The sequence below is a fragment of the Taeniopygia guttata genome, chromosome 1 (assembly GCF_048771995.1).
Source record: "Taeniopygia guttata chromosome 1, bTaeGut7.mat, whole genome shotgun sequence".
Taxonomy (NCBI): domain Eukaryota; kingdom Metazoa; phylum Chordata; class Aves; order Passeriformes; family Estrildidae; genus Taeniopygia; species Taeniopygia guttata.
This window is the reverse complement of record NC_133024.1, coordinates 105549503-105571513: the sequence shown is the minus strand read 5'-3', so window position 1 is coordinate 105571513 and position 22011 is coordinate 105549503. Positions and strand designations below refer to the sequence as shown.

Here is a 22011-nt window from a genome sequence, read left to right as displayed (position 1 = left end):
TGAGTCCTCAGCAAGATCAAATATATATTTATTTGCAACCAATATAAAGACTCAATATTATTTTACTTTTAAGGAATTCTTCAAAGGTGTCTGTTTCATATCAGTGGTGGAGGTAATATTTACAGCATGTTTTTTCTTTTATTCAGGAAAAAAAAATTTAGGCTCTACGTGCTGCATACAGAATTTAGCATGTGTATGTAGAGCTAAATTCAAAGTCAATCAAGTTGGATAGGGCAGTTTCCACTACCTGAGCATATTTGTTTCCCTTTCTTTACATCAAATGCTTAGAGTGGTTCAAGACACTGCCAGAAGCTGTGACATAGATTCAGTTTCAAAGATTCATTGGTTTGTAGGTGGCTTCTACAAAAAAAAATGCTTGGTGATAGGATTTCAGAATAGCTGATTTTCAATGTGATGATACACAGAATGGTCAGTAATTGCATGGTCTTCCAGCATAGTGGCAGTTTCAATCTCTACTGACAATGATTTAGAATATTTTGCATATATCTATTCTTTACATTTGAAAGTAAAATATTTCAAGTTTTTGCCTCTGTTTTTATGCTGTTGTCCTGGATGTTGCATGAGATCCACTACAAAAAATCTGTAGATTTGCAGATGCTGTCTTTCTTTTATCTCTCTACATATTTTGTAGAAAGCAAGTAAAGGTTACTTGATCATCAGTATACAACTACAAGTAGCTGTTATGTGATTACTTTGGCATAGACTGTATCTACTAGTACTTAAGTAATTATTAGATTAAAATGCACATTATATTGGTTATTTTTTCAAATCAGAGTGAAGAGGATGAGAGCACAGTGAAAGAATTGCTGCAAAGGGGCGACAGGCTTCAAAAGGGAGTCACAGATGAGAAAAAACGTGAGGAGATAAAGACAAAACAGCAGCTGTTGCGGACTAAACATAATGCCCTCAAGGTATAGGAGCTACAGTTATAAGCACATGCTATAAAACCCTTTTTTTTCTTCATTTCAGGGCATCTTTTTGCTAAATGAATCATAATTATTATTTAGAGATGAGTAATTTGAATCTATTTGGTTATAGATGTATTTTCTTTTACAGTTCTCTTGATGCCTTGAAAAAGGCATTTTACAATCTTCAGCTTGAGAAGTATTGTCTTATCCTCAGCATTACAACAGTGTGACTGCCAATTGAACAACAGCGATTTCTTTCATAATTCTTTCTTTAGCATATTATGTGTGTTATATATTTATTCAACAGCAACCAAGACCTTAGGTCCCACAAATTTGTATTCTCAGTTGAATAACACACTTCTGGCCATGAATAAGTTGTTTCTCCTTCAGTAAAATACTTACACACTACATTCCTGCTAGAAGAAGTGGCTCCAGGCTCTCTAGAATAGGATAGGTTGTAGTACCAATAGACAAAGCAGCTGAGAGGCTGAAACCCAAGGTTGCATTTGAACATTCTGAGTTGACACAATCCAGGAGGTAAAACAGTGTGATATTGTTCCTAGAAATGCACATGGTGTATTCCCATGCCATGTGGACCAGTTGACAGATACAATTGGAAGTGTCATCTTTCTATGGCAAATAAAAGTGATGAAAGAATCTTTCCATTAGAGAGTCACCTTGGTCACCTGCCTGGAGCTAAAGGCTCTTGCTACTGCAGGAGAATTCTTATGTTGCCAGCAAGCAGAATCTTTCTTTGGATAATTTTGATTAAATTATCTTTGGTTTGGGGAAAATGACATGTTTACATTTTATTATTACTTATTTTTATGCATGCTTTTTCCTTTCCTGTGGGCTTCATTCTAATTCTTACAATTTTACAAGTCTGTGTGAATTTGGAAGGATAGCTAGGATATACTGTTGTTTTGTCCACATTTAAAAGACGCTTGAAATCTATTATGTGTATCTTTGACTGTTCCAAGCTAAATGGAAGCAATTCATAATTTTTATGTTGGAGAAACAAGAACACTGTTTATTGCACTGTGCTATTGACGAGATCCTCCCTGGCTGTTTTTTATGGTATAGTGATAGATTTTCCTTTGGGTGACTCAGTTAAGGCATTCACTCTGGTGAATAAAATTCAAGAATGGTTGAGGCAAATTAATCTGTGTATTTTTATATGAAATATAACAGTATTTTTAAATTTTATTTCCTAATAAGAAGTTAAAGTAAATAAAATATTTTCTGAATTTTGCATGAGTGAAGTTAAGCAGTTAAGGCAAACGTATATTTAATAACATTTCTAAGGGAAAAAGCCAAACACTTTATACCTTCCTGCTAAAGAGAAGTTTTAATTCTTTATAAAGCAGAGTTATAAACACAAGACATTTGTTATTTAATTTATATAAAGAAAATCTGTCTTGCAAATATTTCTGCACTGCAGTGATTTTCATTTGAATAGCTACAGAGTTTTCATGCAGACTAGAAATTCACAGGAGTCCACAACATACAGAAGTCCCACTTTTGGCTAGATACGAAGTGGGCTGTGTTTCCATCTGTCCAGTAAGTATTCTGAGCAGAAGTGTTTTATATAAAATATTGACATTTATGTAAGAGTCTTAACTTCTCTGAATATTGGCGACAGTCTCGGTGGTTTATTCAACATGTGAACAACACTGAAATAGGTAACCTCCTTTTAAACAAACAGAAAATATTTGTTAAATTGATGCAAATATGTTCATTTAGTCATATACTTGCTTTAAATATCAACATTTAATTAAAAAATTAGTAGCCTTGTACACTTTTTTTCCCTTCAGTGTGCACACATGCCCGTTCATATTTTATAAGCCTTTAATTCATATTCTAATAATGTCTGCACTGTGAACAGGACTTGAGAGCTCAAAGAAGAAAAAAGGCTTTAGAGATTTCTCATCAATGGTATCAGTACAAGAGGCAGGCTGATGACCTAATGACATGGCTGGATGACATTGAGAAAAAGTTAGCCGGTCTGCCAGACCACAAAGATGAGCAGAAGCTAAAGGTAATGTTGTTTTGGGTTGGCGATGATAGATCTTTTTGAGTGATAGTTTATCAGTAAAACGGACAGCAAATGCAATAAAAAATACTATCTTATAGCTACAGAAAATTATATGTTCAGTTCTTTATTTCTATTTATAGTAAAGCAAGCCCTAATTATCTGTGTTTAAAGTGGCATTTCTTTATTGTACTATATTTTGTATTTTTTTCCTATACAGAATGATATATAAATAATTTGAAACACACTAAATATAAAGTTTTGTCAATAGTACAGAAAGTGTGCAATGTATTAAGAAGCATCAAATGTTTTCTAGTAAAAATTGTAATTGATTTTATGTATCTTTGTTCCAGATGAACAAATGACTTACCAATATATGGATGACCTCTATCTCATGTTAGCACATTCATTTTCATCAGAACATATTCATATGTCACTGTCAACCTCTATAGATTTATTTACATACTGTCAAAGGTTTTCCTGGTTTATTTTACATCGTCTTTCTTTGCTTCATTCTCTGTTGAGTTTCCCACGGAGTAAAATAGGAGTTAACTAGTAAATTAAAGAGCCTAGTATTATATTTTTAAGCTGTTCAAACACTATTTGTCCTGAATATGCTGACCCTTACTGAGAAAGTAATTTCTCCAATTGCCCATCCCAATATGCTAGCAAGAATCTGAACATGTGAACTGTTGGCTTCTGCTAACAGTTTCATAGTTTACTAGCTCTTAGGATCTCTACAGCCCATCTCCAAGAAAGTTCTTCAATTTCAGTTATTTTTGTTTTGTTTAAATGTAAAATAAGATATGAATAATATGAAAATAAGCTGTAAATTTTACTTGTGACAATAAAATGGAAATGGATTTTCTGACGGAAGTATTTTGCTAATTTTAAGTTGATTGATCTAGTTAGCTAACTGTCCTGGGCCCTGTATTGGTTTTGCTCACTAGGAGATTGGTGGAGAGTTGGAGAAGAAGAAGGAAGATCTGAATGCGGTGCACAGGCAGGCTGAACGCCTGTCTAAGGATGGGGCTGCAAAAGCAGTGGAGCCAACCCTGATACAGCTCAGCAAGCGCTGGCAAGATTTTGAGAGCAAATTTGCTCAGTTTGGAAGACTCAACTATGCACAAATTGTGAGTTGTTACTGGCAAACCCATATGTTTGCAACTGCTACTACTAACAGCATCCTACTAACAATGAGAGCATCAGGGTCAGTGTCAACTCTTCAGATATTAATAAGAAAAGCCCTGTTGTGTGCAACTGGGGGAAGCTTTATGTGCTCTGATAAAATAGTGATCTGCTTGGGTCTGAAAATTGCCCTCAAGTTAAATCAGTCATTTACAAAAAACTCAGCAATGAAAAGTTTGTGTTTATTTCTGTTGCCTCATTATTTTTCCATAACATTTCTCAGTTTAAAAATGTTAGTTTGCCATGCATCTATTTTTTTCACTGAACATGAAAAACACAAAAGTTGTCTTTTCCAAACTACCCATCCCATGCCAATTTTAATTGGTTTTTTTATTTGTCCATGATATGTTATACTCACTTTAGGAAGTGATTGGAAAAATTTTTATGACTTTATAGATACATATCCTCTTCTTCAAAGTTCTGCTTGAACTTTCAAACAAGTTTTTGTAAGAAAATGAAACTTTAAATTTGACAGGATGAAAACATAATTTTACAAACCATCTTCATGTCTTCTGAATTTGTTGAGTTGTATATAAAATACAATTATTCTTACTGGTTTATATATGCTGCAATAACTGAGTAAATAAAAGGGAAATAAACTGTCAGTATTCCAGCTTTACAAACAAGATATGTATTGAGTATTACCCATTTAGAAGTTTACCAGAGGTTGCTTTTGCACTTAAATGAGTTTTCTTGCCATTCTTACTACTCTGCACATTGTCTTCTGGGTTTTTGATTTTATATGAAGAAAGATAAGATTTGCTTTTAAGGAAGTTGTTGCTTTATGTATTCTCTGTAATCTTAAAGTGCTAGTGGTAAAAGGGTGTTTAATCAAAATACAATTTTGTTTATTTATTTTTAAATGCACCTAGATTGCAGAGGGAAAATACTGATCAGATAATGACAATTTAAACATGTGAAGTGTTATTTTTTAATTGATATATGGTAAACTATGTTTTAAAAAGGAAAAAATTTCTAAAAACCATCAATATGTATAAACTTTTGATGCATACAGTCATCTATATAATGTACTATATTGTGTATTTTTAACTTTTCTAATACTAAGTTACATAATGTATATGTAAAACTAACACTTTGGATAGTTATGCAGTTAATGGAAGCAATCAGAGAAACATTAACTTTGGTTTGTATGTTATTAAATCTTGTTCCATCTGATTACACTATTCAGATTACTATGGTTTATATTAAACTTGATGGATGTAATCAGTCGCAAATTGTTTATATTGACATGGAGCTAGAGAGAGAGTCACTTTGTCTTGTAAATGAGCTGGCTTTTTTAAATGAATATATTTGTTCCTTTGATAATCAAGTAAGAAATCAGATTGTGCATGCAATTTATATAAAACCATTCTGCTGTCACTGTGCTTTTTATGTCACCCACCACCTTCCATGAGAGGGGATGAATATATCCATTATAAAATTTTACTAGCAGATCAATAAACTTTATTTTAGTATATTTTTCTTTCAAATATGTAAGGTAGATGTGTACCAGCATGTTTTTTGAATTGCTTATATGAATACACTCACCAACTTTTTAAATTCATGTAACCATTACATATGTTTTTATTCTTAAAATATATAATTATATACTGTATTTATAACCTTGGAAGGTTACATTTTAAATATTAAATATTTCATGCAAGAAGTCTACTTCTTACTATTTGTCTAGGGAATAAGGTTATTCAATGAAATTTACATGTACACAGGACAATTACAGTATCCTTCTCATTTCACATTAAAAACGCCTTGCTCTGTTGACAATGACTAAGCTTATATTCATACGAAATATTTTAGAATTTATACAGAAGCTACTGAGACATGAGAGAGGCAACCTTGTTGTTGTTACTGTTTTGACTTTGCTGAATTAGTGAAACGGAGGGAACTTCTCAAGTTTTTTTTCCTTTTTATTAAACAGCGTAAGTACCTACCTCACAGGGATGTTGTGAGGATGCATTAATTGTTTGTGCAAGACTTTAAAATACAAAAGAAAAAGAAAAATTCAAACTATTCACTTGAACACATGCATATACCATCAAAAATAGCTTCCACAGAGATTTTCTATGTTAATCAACAACTGAATAAAGCCATACAATAAAAATACAAAATTGATTTTTTTTCTTTAAAGCAAAAGAAATAGAAAAATGCTGCATTTATTTATAATTTATGATGTATTCCATAATAGTTATTTAACAACTGAAAGTTGTTATAAATCAGTAAGGGTTTAGTTTTACTGTGTATCTTGCAATTCCTTACACTTCATTGAATAAACATAGCAAGACTGCACTGAAGAAAACCTTTAATTATGTTGCTTAATGACAGATTTTCATTTCTTACATTTGTTGGAGCTAATATATTTTTGATATCAAAGTGTGAAATTAGATTATCATGCTCTCCTGGATTTTACTTTTCCCCAATATTTGTTGGGCAGACCTGTCAGAAGGATATAGGAACCATGACTTAGGAGGATTTATTCTTTCTAGAATGGTGAATCCTTGTTGCATCCTTAGTGTCTTACCAATACATAGCAGTAACTATCCAAACACTAATTGACAATATATAGGTGTATATTTAGAAAAAGGAATTTCCTATCACCACTTTTGAAAATAGAGTATATTATATTTATATCACCTCAAACATGCGTATTCTGTTTAATAATATTTTTGAGATATTAATCCGTTTGATAGAGTGGTCCTCTATGTGAAAATTGTCAGCAACTAATATACAACATTCTATAAGGAAAAAGTTGGGTTTATTGCATTTACAGATTAAATATGATACATGAATACATAAATTCAACTGCACACAACTTAAAATCACATTGAGCGGAAAAAGAATTGCAGAGTTTTTGTTGTCTTACAAGTTTTTTCTCTCACACGTTGTTTTTATTCATATGTGTCAGAATAAATAGTGGGTAGAAAATCAGTTGTAGTAACACCAGTGGTGAAATCTAAATAACTTATAAAAAGGAGTGAAATATTTCTCTATAATATTTTAAAATTATGATTAACCACTAAATCCCACTGAAATCCATGATCATTTGAGATACTCTTCAAAAAAACAAGCCTTTACAGTTTAATCCTAAAACAGTATGCAATTTTTGAATATTAACACTGCATGCATTAAAAAAAATCAGTAAAAAATAACATTGGAGAGGTTAAGGGACAATTATTTCTAAAGCATCTTTTCAGAATCAGATATCATTAAGCCTTGGCACTCACACAGTATCTTCAGAAAAGTTGTCATATCCCCCTGCTACAGACTAAGCATGAATCTTCAGTTATACTGTTTTTCTGAAACAGCTTAGCTACTCTTCCAAGGTGGTGAAAATATTTATCAATAGAAAAAGGTAGATTTAGATTGTTTCCTTCAATTATTGGTCAAAATCAGTTATCAGTATGTTGATTAAGTTTAATTAAACTATCCTTATGTCTGTTTTCTAGAATTTTTTTCCCAGTGTTATAATTTCAACAGTCTATGAGTGTATTTGTGTCATGGCTCAGCTTAGATTTTCCTGAGCTGGTTGAAATTACTCTGGGTGTAGAGGGCTGAAGGCCTTTATCATTAGAAAACATTATCTAGATGAAGACAGGTATAGAGCCTACACTGCAAATTCTTATTTCATGTATGTCCTATTACCATATTGTATCAAGATGCTCAACACACTCTCTGCTATTATACATGGTGGTCTTTCAACTTTCCTCTCTTGGCTGAGCTGTGCATGCTGGAAATTGTAAGACAGAGTATCTTTAGAACAAGAGAACCTCTTGCAATCTGTCAAAATTATGTGTCTACTATTGTACATACAAGCAAAAAAAACAGGCTTACCAGTTTCAGTAATTTTCTTGGTGACACACACAAACATTCTATTGAAATTTGTGATCATTTTACTCCTGAAATAATTGGGCTTGGATTTTGGCCATACAGAATTGATCAAATGATAAACAACAGGAGAAACTGTCTTTTTCATACCAATTAGACTATGTTATGATCAAGGATGAATAAAGAATATAGTTATACAAAACTTGTATTTATTTTTATAAGGTAAGTGGTTTAGTTTGAGAAGTTTGATAGTTACCTGCAACATGCATAATGCAACATGGATAAAAATATACCAGGACCCTTAGTACTTCATTTTTCCAAATAAAAGTAATTATTTTCTTTAAGATCATTTAAAGCATTCAGAAATTCAAAATGCCTGTCTCCTAACTGGATAATAAATTTCAGGTGAGAGAGTATGTGATCAACTCCTGTAGCCAGATTAAGGACTGATCAAATTTATATTTAAAATCCAAGACTTTGTTTATTTTCAGTTTTTAAGAGCATATTACAATCTTCAGTTAATATTTCCATGTGGAGCTCTATTTAGCAGATTTAATAAATTTTTATTATCTCTTTTTACCATTATAATATTTGTATATATAAAGATATTTTCTAAAATATCTTTCAAACATTAATTGAAATAAATATTTCACTGTTAGATAAACACAGGACTCAATGTTCTGATTATCAGTCTCCATTAAAATGACATGGACACTTCAATGGTGATGTGCTATCATTGTTTTCAGTTGTTGTTTTCCATTGTTTTCACAAACACTGATGCTGGGATGAAGTGATTTTCTTCTCTTATCCTTGCTTAAATGTTTCTTGGGTCAAATAAACAAGTAATGGTTGACAAGAAGAAGGGGCAAACTAATTCTTCATTATTTTTAGAATGAGTGGAGAGAGAGAGAGAAATAAAAGAGAGAAAAGACATTAGAAAAAACAGGAAAACACCTACAGGGCAGAAGAACTGCACAGTGATGGATTAGTATCCAATTCACCTGTGCACTTTGGGTCTGTTAAGAATGGGCCAGAGGTGATACTGTGACACCATTTAACTTTTCTGACACTGGCAGTGGCTCCTTTTTTAAACAAATAGCTTTACACAGCATAGCTAAAGACTATATAATTTTTTTGAATGTGGTCTGAAAAAGCAGGATGAGGATGAATAAGGTGCTAAGGGAACAGAATCACAGCTGAATGTTTACACCTATTTTTCAGTATCCATCAACCTGGAAATTCCTACTGGAAAATGTATTTCAAGTAGTTTAAGTGTACCTAAAAATCCTTTAATTTCTATCTGATTTAAGATAAGGTTATGGGAAAGATGGGACAATATCAACTGAAGATGGATATTGTCTTTGCTATAGCTCAAGAGCTAATTTTATGGATGCATTTTACAATGCACTTTACCTTTCTGTCTAAAATGAATGCATGCAGTGCTGCAGTAATTTAAGTGAAGACAATCCATAGCCTTTTTTGTATAAGTGGACAAGTTTACTGTGTAATTTTGAGTTTTCCTAAAACATATTTTTTTCCCTCATGTTTTCTTGTCAATTCTGTATAGTATTCACTCTTATCACTGCAAAGCTGTAGTGTTTTGGCTGTACAATTAAGTTAAAAAATCCCATATTGTGGGTTACAGAACTATGCAGACAAGATTTTTCTTGGCCACTTTTCTTTATGTGTTATAAACTTTATTGAAGTGATCTAAATTGCATTCTCAAGTTTAAAAGTGAAACTTGATATCTTTCCCTTGTCACATAGGAGTGAAAACTCTTGTTGCAACATAGAATAAAGCAGGGTTAGAAATTTGTCTTTAAATTATATAGTTATACAAATGTGGCCTTAGCCATGCCACAGACTTTTCTCACTGCTCACAGAATGTTTGAGATGGAAACGAGATCAAGCCTTTGGTTAAAAAATCATGTACAACATAGGATCCAGTGGTCTCTGCTTTCAGACCAAACTGAGCATTATGCAACAATAATATTTTCTTCTTTATAATTACCCAGTTATTTGAAAAACAGGGCAGTTAATTACCATATTATTTTCTCTGCTATAGTATATTATGATTTATTAGTGTAATAAATTATATGCTGTGGATTTTGATGTCAAAAATTACTTGGCACTATTATTGCATTAAATAATAAGGGAAAATACCTCCTGCAGAGTGATCTGGCCCTAAGTGACAGTATTTTTTGAAGAGATGATGTTCATCTCTTGTCTACAATTCAGCATGTCAACATCACTCATGGCTGGAGGGTTTGTTTTGGTTTGGTTAGGGTCTTTTTTTTTTTTTGTTATTTTCTTTTGGAGTTTTTTTGTTGCTGTATTTTGTTGTTTTTCATGGATTCATCTGACTATACACACAAAGGTAGGGGAAGAAGCAAATTTGTCAATATGCAGTGTGAGTGCTGAATTTTCTATTTGAATTTTCTATTCTATATTTAATTAACTTTCAGAACTGCTGGATGGCCAACAGTTTTGTTCACATCATTTAAAGAAACAATTTTTTTTCCCTGAAGTAAAAAAATCAGCCTAAGTGACATAATTGTTATTATACATGGTTGTATCTCTATAAATGTAGATTACAGATGAAAATTATTAAGTAACACTGATTAACATTTCTGGAAGGTGTAAAAGTTTAGGGTTTAGGACTTTGTTCTTTGAAGCTGATGGCATTCATTACGGATGTGGTACTTCAATATTATTTTTTACTTTATTTCCTAAATTATATTGAAATTACCTAACAGATGTAGCTGGCATAAATATCTGGAAAGTTAGCATCACAAATCAGCAGTCAGTTCCAAAATGGTCTAGTCAAATCAGGTCTCAGTAGTCTGTATTCTAACATGTCTGAACTTTATCATTAATTGGTTCTTGGTGATCACTCAGTAGTTACACATACATACTCAAGACAGCCCTAAAGCTTCATGCCCTTAGGCAGTATAAATGCTATCTAAGATTGTGGCACTTCTGTAGTCTTAATAAATCCACCATTAAATAAGTTGGCGTTGACCAAAATCTGTTCTGAAGTAGGCTGACTTCCAGCAAATTGTGTGATACTAGTCCTGCCACTATTGTCACTATTTCACCTCTATAGCTTATCACTGTCCAAGAAACATGATTGTGAAATTCAATTTTGAGGAAAAAATAATTTGAAATTCTTTTTATTCTTTTGGATATTTCCTTCTGCGTGGCTGAGTTTATGATACTGGTTTGACAAAGTCAATAGAGTCTGTCACAAATGGACATTATAGCTGCAGGGATATAGGACTGTGTACAAGAGTTTAATTTTCTGAAGTGTCAAGTAGATATTTACTGAAGTATTACATGCATAATGTCTGTAAGTCTTTTAGCTGTGTAAAATTACAAGATCAATCCAAGAAATGGCTGGATTTGTGTATTCTATTGTTAGCATATAAAAACTTTCAAATATATTTTTTCTACCAGAAGGTGCTGCATATAAATAATTTACAAAAGTATTTTCCAGTTAAGCCCGTATAAAATACTAAACAACATTTTAAAATACTTGTTGAAAATCAGTCTAGGATGTAGATTTTGCAGTGTTCTGATTTTTCTCTTTCCAAAATGTAGTGTAAGCTTTTGCTTATTTTGTGATTTCTACTACTGATAATGGCTATCACTCTTGGCTCATTGGTGCTATCTCCCCCTAGAATCGTACTGACTGTGCATGGTCTGAGAAGTGTTTAGTAAATACTTATGATATAGACTCTTTAATAGATTTAAAAATTCCTTTTATAATGTTAAAATTTTCTGTTTAAAGTTATGTGACACAGATTTCTTTGTCAGCTTTGCTCTGCTGCTTTATTAATATTGAGATATGCCATCATTATCAGAAGCAATTAAGATTTATGCATAATTTATTTAGAACAAGTGACATTTTCTATATCTCAGTAGTTCCAGTTAGTCAATAATGCCATAATGTCTATTTTGTTTTTCTTCTGGACATGGTATCATTGCAGATGTGGTATAAGATACAAATGACTCTGTTTTATCTTCCTTTGTTTTTTGAAAAATATTACTTATATCACATATACTGAATTGTATGAGAGTCTTCTGCCCCAGTCTCATCATAGTTGAAATTATTTTTATTTTTCTCTTTGCTTAGCAAGTAGGTTTAAAATTAACAGCAGAAATACTGGAATTTTTGAATCTTCTTAGTTACTTATTTCTGTGCAAGCTAGCAGGTCTTTAGTAAGGAGAGCTGGGTAAGTTTTCAAATAAGCTGCTTTTAGATTCAATGTGTAGCTGTATCTCAGTTTGAGGAGAGTTCCTATCTAGAATCAATTATTTAAGCCAGAAAAAAACAAAGACATCGTTCAGCAAGTGAGAAAGGGGTGTTCATTTTGCAATTTGACCAAGTGTATTTGGCGTCTTGGAGGGCTCCAAAAGCACAAGGGTGTGAGGAACACAAAGGATTGGCTGCAGTATCAAAATGCTTTGACATAGTTTTTAAAGTATTCATTTGAAAAAAAAAAAAAACCACAACAGGAAAAACAAAGAAAAAAACACAACAGGAAAAAAACGATACAACTATGAATAATCTGGATATACTGTTTTAAATTCATTGCTACAGCTTTTGTCTGTATCTTTCTTCACCTCTTCTCCTGCCCCCATCACATCTAAGTAGGAAAATAATGCACTCATCAGACTGTAGCAGAACTGTCTGAGATATTGGGAGATATCCCATAATTTAAGCCTATACATACATGAAATATACATTTTCTAATGGAGAAAACGTTTACATTTCAATCAAATTATGAAGGGCACAAATAAGACAATAGAAATGGAATTAAGTTCAGGCTGGTCGATGCCTGTTGATGGATAGTTTTCAAAATCAAAGCCTGCAATTTTCTATTGCTACTCCTAGAATTTAAAATTTACTGAAATGTTTTCTAATTAATTCCATTGTTACGAATAGCTTTATTTTGGCTGGCTTTATTTAATTTTATGCATGTATGGATCAAGCAGAGCTGTTTTATCACAGAATAAAAACTGTTAAAGCAGCATTTCTCAAGTAAGATATGCCTTAGCAGAGAAGTGTTGTGAAGGCATAAAGCACTCCCTGTCCAAGAACAGTGCTGAAAATAGTAATGCCTATTTTTAATGTCTCTTTTTTTATATAAGTGACTAATGAAATCAGATACAAGCATTAAACTATATGGTTTGAGAGTTGCAATATGCAAGATTTTGTAGACTGCAACCACTCTGTAGTACGAGTAGGAAAAAAGTCATATACGTGAGACAATATTTATTTTCTTGCTTAAAATATTATTTATTTTTTTCTCAATATTTTACGGATATTTTATTGTTTCCAAGTGTCTTTTAAGGTCGTGTCTTCATAGAATTACAGAAGGAATTTATAAATTTTTAATCCTGCATCGAGAATTTAGATCTCTCTGTACTTGAAGGAGATGCTTCTTTTTGTACTGATAACTTGTTTGTGATTGACTAAGGCCATCCAACCTCATAGGGAAAATTCCATATAATCAGTGTAATTTTGATGTTTCTACTTCTATGCACTTACAGGTAAGATAAGGTAGGAACACTGAAGGCAGAATAAATTTCTCTGAATGTTAGCTGACCTCACCCCTCACAGCTGGCATAGTAAGGGGTGAAAAAAGCTTTTTTATAAAGAAGTACTTTAAAGTGGATATTGACCTCTGATAGCATTTTATCATACTTTTGTGTGTCTAATTCTTTATTTGATATACTGATGGTGAACATGGGCTAGCAGATACCGTGTTATTCACAAGTGTTTTGGACTCTCTCAGGTATCACTGCCTTTGTCCAGAAGGTGTGCGTTTTCTGCTCCATTTTTTTTTTACATATGTGTAGCAAACCACATTTATTCTGCACAGGTCACTGACTTTTTTACACTCCTATACATCTGCTTGCAAGGAATGCTTTCTCAAGTGTTATTTCACTTTGGGAGTAGGCACATTTGTTTTCCTTGAACCTCTCATCAGGGTGCTGCCAGGAGCAGTGTTGAGGTATAACAATGCAGATGGGAGTGTTATGCAGCTTTACTCCTCCCATGTTTATGTGGAGTCATTAAATCAAAAGCACAGACACTAAGGTTTAGAGACCTATCATGAGAAGGGACCAAAAAAATTAAACAGTTGCCAAGATGTGACACAAGAAATTTGGAAGCTTTCTGGTTGTAAACTCTTGAACAGCAAATGTGATGCAATTATTCCCTCTGCAAAAAGATGAAAGGAAATGAATACACTGAGAGGGGTGAAAGGTGCTTTAACAACAAATTTTCCACAGTTAAAGGAAAATTAATAGCATTCTCCAAGACTAGTTAGCTCTGATGCCAACACCATGTTAGATATAGGCAGTAATGATCACAAGTATTTCTGTGGGGAAGGTATGTGAATTTCCTAGCAAAACCTGCATTATTCCATTACTTCTTTGTTGAGATTTTGTTGTCATTTTGTTTGGTTGGTTTATTTTGGTTTTGCTTCTTGGCCTTCACTTTAAGGGACAGCTCATGAATTTGTTTCTTACAGTTTTGTTGCACCTGGTGTGGCATGGTAACTATCAATAAAATCAGTTTAAGTGGAGTCATATGTATGGAAGGATTGTGTCACTTAATTGAAATTATGTAATGAAGGGGAAGAAAATTCAATTTACTATTTGATACATGATAACGCTTGATAACAAACATTGCATGAAATTTTGAATCTTACACAAAATAAGTTGTTCTTTCAGAGACAAACAATAATTTGTGCATCATTAAATCACTGACAATTAAGGAAAAAAATTATCACTAAAATTGTATTCCACAGAAATAGTGATATAGGAAATGGCCAGTTACCCTAGCATTTCTCAATCACTTAATTTTACTTGTATTTTATATATATGTTGTACTATATACTTTTAAATACTAATTTAAGTATTTTTAAGTAACTGTAATGCATTCTGCCATTTTATCAGATTCAACTTATCCAAAACCATTCTTAAATGGTTATCTATATCTTTAATTTCCACTTTCCTATTAATTTTTAATCCTTATAGTCTTAACCTGCCATGGTCCTGATGAGCCATTTTGGCATCATCAATTGCATATATCTGTACTAGTTGCCCTCAGCTGCTGTGTTCTTCTTTCATAAGTTTTTTTCTTACTACAGTTTTAGAATATGATTTAGTTTCACCTTTGCATTGCTATTAAAATGCTTGTCCAGAATATAAGGAAGGACTCTGACTGTTTTAATGTCTATTATAAGGCAATTCCAGGGAACACTGGGACAAGCTAAAAATGCTTCTCTTTGCTGATTAAAATTGTCAGTAATGGACATGCCTACCCTCCATTCCATGGTGCAAGATGACAGCTTCTGCTGTGGGTTCTGTCATGATACTTTCAATGCAGGAAAGATAGAAGGAAAGAAACACCTGTGGCCTGATGAAAACCCCAATAAAGATAAACATACCTAATCCTTGATTTCTAAAGTAGTATCAAATTTTCAACTCTTAAAAAAATAGCCTTGAGAAATGAATTTATTTTGACTGACTTTTTAAAAAATAATCTACCAAAATATGAGGGCAGGTTCTGGTAGGTGTCTACTTTTATATGTCTATCCTTTTGTTTATTTGTTTATTTATTTCTCTGATTGTAATGCTTTACAGTTTAACTAAAAATATAAACAGTAGAATTATGCAAGTAATAATCCAGCTATGAAAAATATTTAAAGTTTCCTATAAGGGCAGTATGAATATATATTTGCATACATCCCATTTTTCTTCATAACAGTGATTGAAAGGTTCCTGATTTTGCCACTATAAATAATCAAGTGTGATAACCATGAAGTGCTTACACACTGGATTTCTGCTTGACTTTTTTGTAGTTTCAATAATAGTTTAGCATGAGAAGACACAGATTTTATTTCATCTAAATGCATCCATGTGCATATACATGTGTATATATTTGTTGGCCTAAATTTGGGTTGAAAAGACTAGACTAATCTCATACAACTATAGAAACTAATTGTATGCTGCATCACATATTCATGTGACCTCTTTTTGAGTGGGAACCCTTGCACACTTAGCATGCTCTTTTCATTACTGTGAGTAGAAATATTGTCTTCTGAGTCAAAAAGAAAAATACAAATAGAGTTAAAATATTCCTTATGTGGGTCTGAAGTTCACTGCTGCATGCAGAAGTGTCTCAGTGTAGTCTTGAGGAATTAAAATATGTATTGCTTCATGCAGGTCTCAGTGGCCTGTTGAGATTATCCCATTTTGTAATCAAATGGGACAGCTTTTTCTTTAGGTTTACCACAGTAAACTGTTATTTTTTCAGGGCCTGTGATTCATGAAACATACAGAAGGCAAGCACAAATTTTTTAAAGCAACTTCTTTTAAATAATAAAAATTATAGCAGTGATATGGTAATTAGAGAGGCTTCAGTGTTAGCAGATGTACTGAGAAAGTAATTTAGTGAGAAAAGTGTAAGCAAAGCAATTAAATTTGCATAAGAAATGCAACAGAATAACACAAGTCTACAGATAACTTTATGGGGTTTATATGTGATATGCATACATCTTCTAGAGTGTGTATATGCATATTTTAAGACTCTAAAGAAAATTGAAGAACCAGATGACTCAGCTTGGTAACTGAAGAGAGAAATATGTCCTGAATTAAAATGAGACATCTTGCTGAGGTAGTGTGTGCTTATATTTGTTTTCTTTTGCATAATGAGTGGGTAAATAATGCTATTGTGTTCTTCAGGACCATTGATCAATTGTCTTTCACATAAATGGCTCCAAATCTATATAACAGGATTTTTGAACATTTAATAACAAATACTTGTACACTTCTTTGAGGTCAACAATATTTAAAGTTTTTATTCTTGAGACGACAGAGATCAAACTCGAAGGATCTTGGTCCCACAATCCATTAATAAATTCACACTTGTGAAACTGCATATAATTGATATCTTAAACTATTCCTTTTTTAATGGGCATGCAGGTGATTTAGTATTTGAAGTTTAGTGAAAAGGGAGTGGAGGTCTCCCTGCTCCAAAGAACACTTTTGGTGTTACATTTTTATCTATAATTCATTAAAAAATGAAATGGGAAATACAGAGAATTTATTATATAAACAACCACTTTTTTGTTACCTTTTATGGCAGTATGCATTCAAATGCCATCAATTGACTTGTAGAATGAAAACATTCTGGGATGTCTTTACATTTGGTGTATGCATGTGCTTCCAGAATAGGGTGTCTATTTCATATTTTTCCATATTACAAAAAAAAAAAAAAAAAAAAAAAAATCCTAACTTCATGAAGAGGTGTGTAGCTGAGTTTTCTTTTTCATGTAAGAATGCATTAAAGACCATTCCAATCAGAAAATTCCAAATTATACTTGCTAGATTAAATAACAACTTTTTAGTCCAGCTGGAAGAATAGACTTGGCATATTTGCTATATGTTGCATTTTATTTAAGAAATTCTATTATACAAGTCATTATTTTACTTGATACCTTGAAATTATTTCTTATTTCAGACTTGGCATGCATGAAATTTCTTAATGAAGGGCAGATTTTTAAGAGGTGTGGTGATTTAAAATGAAAGGGCAAGCACTAAAATCTCAGTAACACCATAATCTCAGCATACTCTTGCATTTTCTCTCTGCATTTCTTTGGAGAGAAGAAGAAAAGCTTGCACACTCTTGCATGGATTAATTTCAATACCCACTATGGCAGCAGCATTTCAAACACACAAGGAACTTGAATGATCTGTGTCAGAAACCTCAGATATTTCCTGCATTTATCCTTGGAAGTTACTTTTGACTTTTTTGTTTCTGGGTTGTGAACTGGAAATGCATTGTTGCAATTTTGTCTGGTGTTAAGAAACTAAAGGAAGCATTCTGTTGTATATCTGTACTAGCAAACAGTTCGTGAAGATACAACTTTTGTGATGACTGAAACTAGAACTGTGGAAACCACTCATGTGCCTTCTACGTACCTGGCAGAGATCCTTCACCTTCTACAAGCCTTGTCTGAAGTGGAAGAGCGCCTTAATTCTCCTGTTCTGCAGGCTAAGGACTGTGAGAACCTCTTCAAACAAGAAGAGTGTCTCAAGGTAAGATGGAAAGATTTTCTTAGTAATTATTAGATTGTATTATTTTTGGGTCTTCTGTATGTTGGCAGCCTGTGTTAATTCTGAGACATCAGTTCTACAATTTCTAAGCCCATCTCTGTGAAGTGTCCATACATGGATGTTTATATCTGGGGGCACACTGGGGTAAAATATGAAAAACACTGACATGTTCATTTATTTTTAACCTGTTTAACCTGTATTTGGAGGACAAGAGTGTTACGGTATCTGCATATTAAGTACTTGAATGGGAGAGAAAGGATAGAGAGGCACAATATATTTAAAGATAAACTTTGTGGTTAAAGCTTTGTTTGTGTGTGTCTAATGGAAAAAAAAAAATTTGAAATTTTTTTTAGCACTGGAACAGGCTGCCCAGGGAAGGGGCTAAGTTACCATTCCTAGAGGTATTTAGGAGATCCGTAGATGTAGCACTTGGGAGCATGTTTCAGTGATGGACTTGGAAGTGCTGGGTTAATGCCTGGATTCAATTTAGAGCTTTTCCAGTCTAAATCACGGAATATTCTCAGTTGAAAGAGACCCACTAGGATCATGATGGCCAACTCTAAAGTAAATGGCCCATGCAGGGACTGAACCCACAATTGGTGTTATTAGCACCATGCTCTGACCAACTGAGCTCATCTCCTAGTAGTTAAGTGATTTTTTGATTCTGTGATTGATAAGTATAAGTAATTACTAAGTAACCCTGTCCACACCCAATATTGGCTGTTTTATTTTAGTTTAGGATTTCTAAAACTGTTCCTATTGGCACAGGAACAAAACCAAGTAAAGTTTAGCTGTTGCATGCCATTTTAGACCAAAAAACCTTGATGTCTGATTGGGTCTGTACTCCATGTAGCTATTTCCATTTAGTTAGCAAAACAGAGAATCTTAACCAATAAGTAGATAATGTATTTAAGAAAAAGCAAATTCAGTATTGTTAGTATGACTAAATATTACTGTGTATTTTCTTCAGTGCTTGAAATATTACTGCCTGGTTTGTTCAATACTTGCAACACTGAAATCCTTTTAAACTGGTGGAATTTTTCCAACACAGAATTGACATAAGAAGAGAATAAGACTAAAGTTGTAAGCCTAAGTAGATGAAAGAGTTATCAGCTTTTGCAGAATAATGTTTGTGTGAGGAAAGCCTTGTAAAAAATTGTGCTCGAGTGCTGTATATAATTATAGCAATTCCAAATTGTCATCCAGCATGAAGAGAGGACTATATTTCCATTTTATTGTGATTATTTATGAAAAAGATTTTTTTTAAGAAAATAAGTAAATATTAGCCTGAAGAGGCTGGAATTTGCCTGCAGTCAGCTATAAGAGAGAAGCTTAGAGGGAGAATCAGGGCAGTGGCTCTGGCTATATGCTCTGAGTTTTCCTCTGTGGGAGCTCATTTATCTCTTTCCACAACAGAGGATATGTAGCAAAACCACATCCGTATGCTGCTATTTTCTTCTGTAAAATCACATCTGTTTATAATTCTTATACATTCATAGATATATATTTTAGGCATTTGTGTGCAGACACACATGTGCACACACACAAAAATTCTTATCAGCTTGTGAAAATTAGGATGTTTTCAGTTTCCTAGCAGGGCAGTAGGGTTGGGTAGTGAAGCATAACAGTGGAGTGCTGGATCAAAGGAAGCACAGAACTGGTAATAGGATGTCAATCAGTAGATGTCAAATACCAGTAGGCTGTTTCTTTTACCACTTCTGATTTAGTACCAGTAAATTAAAGTCAGTCTGAGTACTGAAACACAAATATGCCAATCTAATAGTCATTCTTCATTTTAAACAATCTCTTCTGGACAAAAAACAAACAAACAACAACAACAACAAAAAAAAAAAAAACAACAACAAAAAAATGAGTCATATACCATGAAAATCATGGCTAACGAGCGCCTACTTGATCCTTGATGATGAACTTCTGTTCACCAATAGATTGGATGAGAAACAGAGGATGGAGAAACCTCAGGAAGTTTACAGGGAAATTGCTTCCTTTTAGTTCTTCTTAATGCTTTACGTTTGGGCTAGCTTCATCTCATTTATACCCTTAAGTAATCTGTTGTTCACCCACATATATTTGGTATCATTGGAGTTGACACCAACTTTAATAATATTGATCACAGAGGTTACAAGTAAGTACTACCATAGGTTTAATTTAACTGAACTATTAAATTGTTATGAGATGCATTTGTGGGCACAGTTCCATCTTCCTCCAAAATAAATCTCTTAGAAGAGGCAAATAGGTCTTGCAGATTCGTGGGCTTTTGGAAGGGTATAGGTTTGATCTGAGCCTGCTTAATGAATATTTATTTCCAAGGAAAAGCATCCATCATTGTCATTATCCTGCAGTAAAAATAGAAAAGTAGTGCATAAATTGTTCAGCAGCTGGTTGGGAAAGGTTTGAAATTAAATTGTTGTTGATTTTTTTTTTCTCTGACAGATTTGCATGAATCAAATTACAGAACTGTCATGAATCGCTCTGTGGTTTAAAACTGAGCTTTTGATTTTTTTTTTTCACTCCCATTCAGAAATAATCCATTTTAATTAATCCATGAAAGAAAAAAAAAAGTTTATTTACAATAATCAGTGGTAACAGCTTTGAACACTTTCTCCAGAGTAAATATGTTTAGTAAGACTTAAACATGATTGCTCTTTATCAAATAGGATCAATATTGAATGCAAATAAAAAAATTTAATATTAACTGTCATAGCACTGACTTTTTATATCCAAGTCATGTGAAATAGTAAAATGTGAGGTTTTGCAGTAAAAATCTGGTAGCTTTTAACATTTATTAAAGTGTAGTGCTTTAATGAGCACATTTAGTGTATCTGCTGAAACCAGCTCATAGGAATGTTTTTTCTCTACATTTCAACTTTTAGGGAGTGGAAAAGTCAGCTAGAGAAACCAAGTCTTGTCACTTTATCTCATAAAGTGAACATTGCAATGTTTTCATCATCCCATTACAAGCTCTTTCAAGTATTAGGACATACAGTACCTCAGCTTTTCTTTATCACTGTGCTGACAGTACTTTACAAACATTTAAATATTACAGTTCTGTCAAAGGTGAAACTCGAGTTGATTGTAGAGAATATTGTGGTTCATAGATTGATGGATTAGTAAAGTTGGCTGATATCCTCTCAAAACAGGACAACTGTTGTTAGAAGCAACAGGTTTTTTGCTTTTACAGTTATTTTTGTCTTACTGATGATGTTCATATTGATGGAATTCACAATCTGAGCTACCTGTGTAAAACTGATTGTTATTACAATGGATTCATTGTATGAAAAAATGTAGGGTGAAAATGCTTTCAGATTTTAGCAAATTATCTTTCTTGCAACATCATTTGATGTTTCAAATGTTTCCTGAAAGTTAAATCACTGTAAAAGTTTACTTATGTTTTATTTAATATGGTTATGTTGTTCATACTGAAACAAAGTTTTCCTGTGTAATGATTATCTCATGCAAGCTACTTGACTTATTCAAGTGGGAAATGTATACAACTGAAATAAATACACTGATTAACCAGAGAATGAAACTAACCCATATTTCTCTTTGCTAACACATAGGAGAAGTGTGTCAAAATGAAACAGTAAACCTGGAATGTAAGAAGTTTAATTTATAACCGTATGTGGAAAAGTTTTTTGTAGAATTTTTAGGATCACTGTCATAGTCATGGCTTCGTTATGCCTATTCATTGCTTAATTCTATTAACTTTGAATTCAACACCTATTTTCTGAGGTTTCTTGCATTATATAATTTTACAGAAGACCTACAGTAGGGCCTGTAGATTTTAATGTCTCTTTTAATTTTTGCTTTGATATTCTTAATTTTGGCAGGAACGTCTTATTGAAGAATATGATTATAAACTTTACTATC

At 32.8% G+C, this 22011-nt stretch overlaps 1 protein-coding gene across 18 annotated transcripts in view; it reads left to right on the top strand.

The window, feature by feature from the left end:
• DMD (dystrophin) overlaps positions 1 to 22011 on the top strand; it is a 1135802-nt gene that overhangs the window by 550046 nt on the left and 563745 nt on the right. For 17 of the 18 annotated variants that reach the window (XM_072937290.1, XM_041719931.2, XM_041719926.2 and 14 more), the window contains 4 exons: positions 795 to 932; positions 2815 to 2967; positions 3912 to 4094; positions 17911 to 18105. In XM_072937290.1, the coding sequence (XP_072793391.1) occupies positions 795 to 932; positions 2815 to 2967; positions 3912 to 4094; positions 17911 to 18105 (669 nt within the window). The remainder of the gene's footprint in view (positions 1 to 794; positions 933 to 2814; positions 2968 to 3911; positions 4095 to 17910; positions 18106 to 22011) is intronic. The other variant, XM_041719935.2, reaches the window with a different exon arrangement.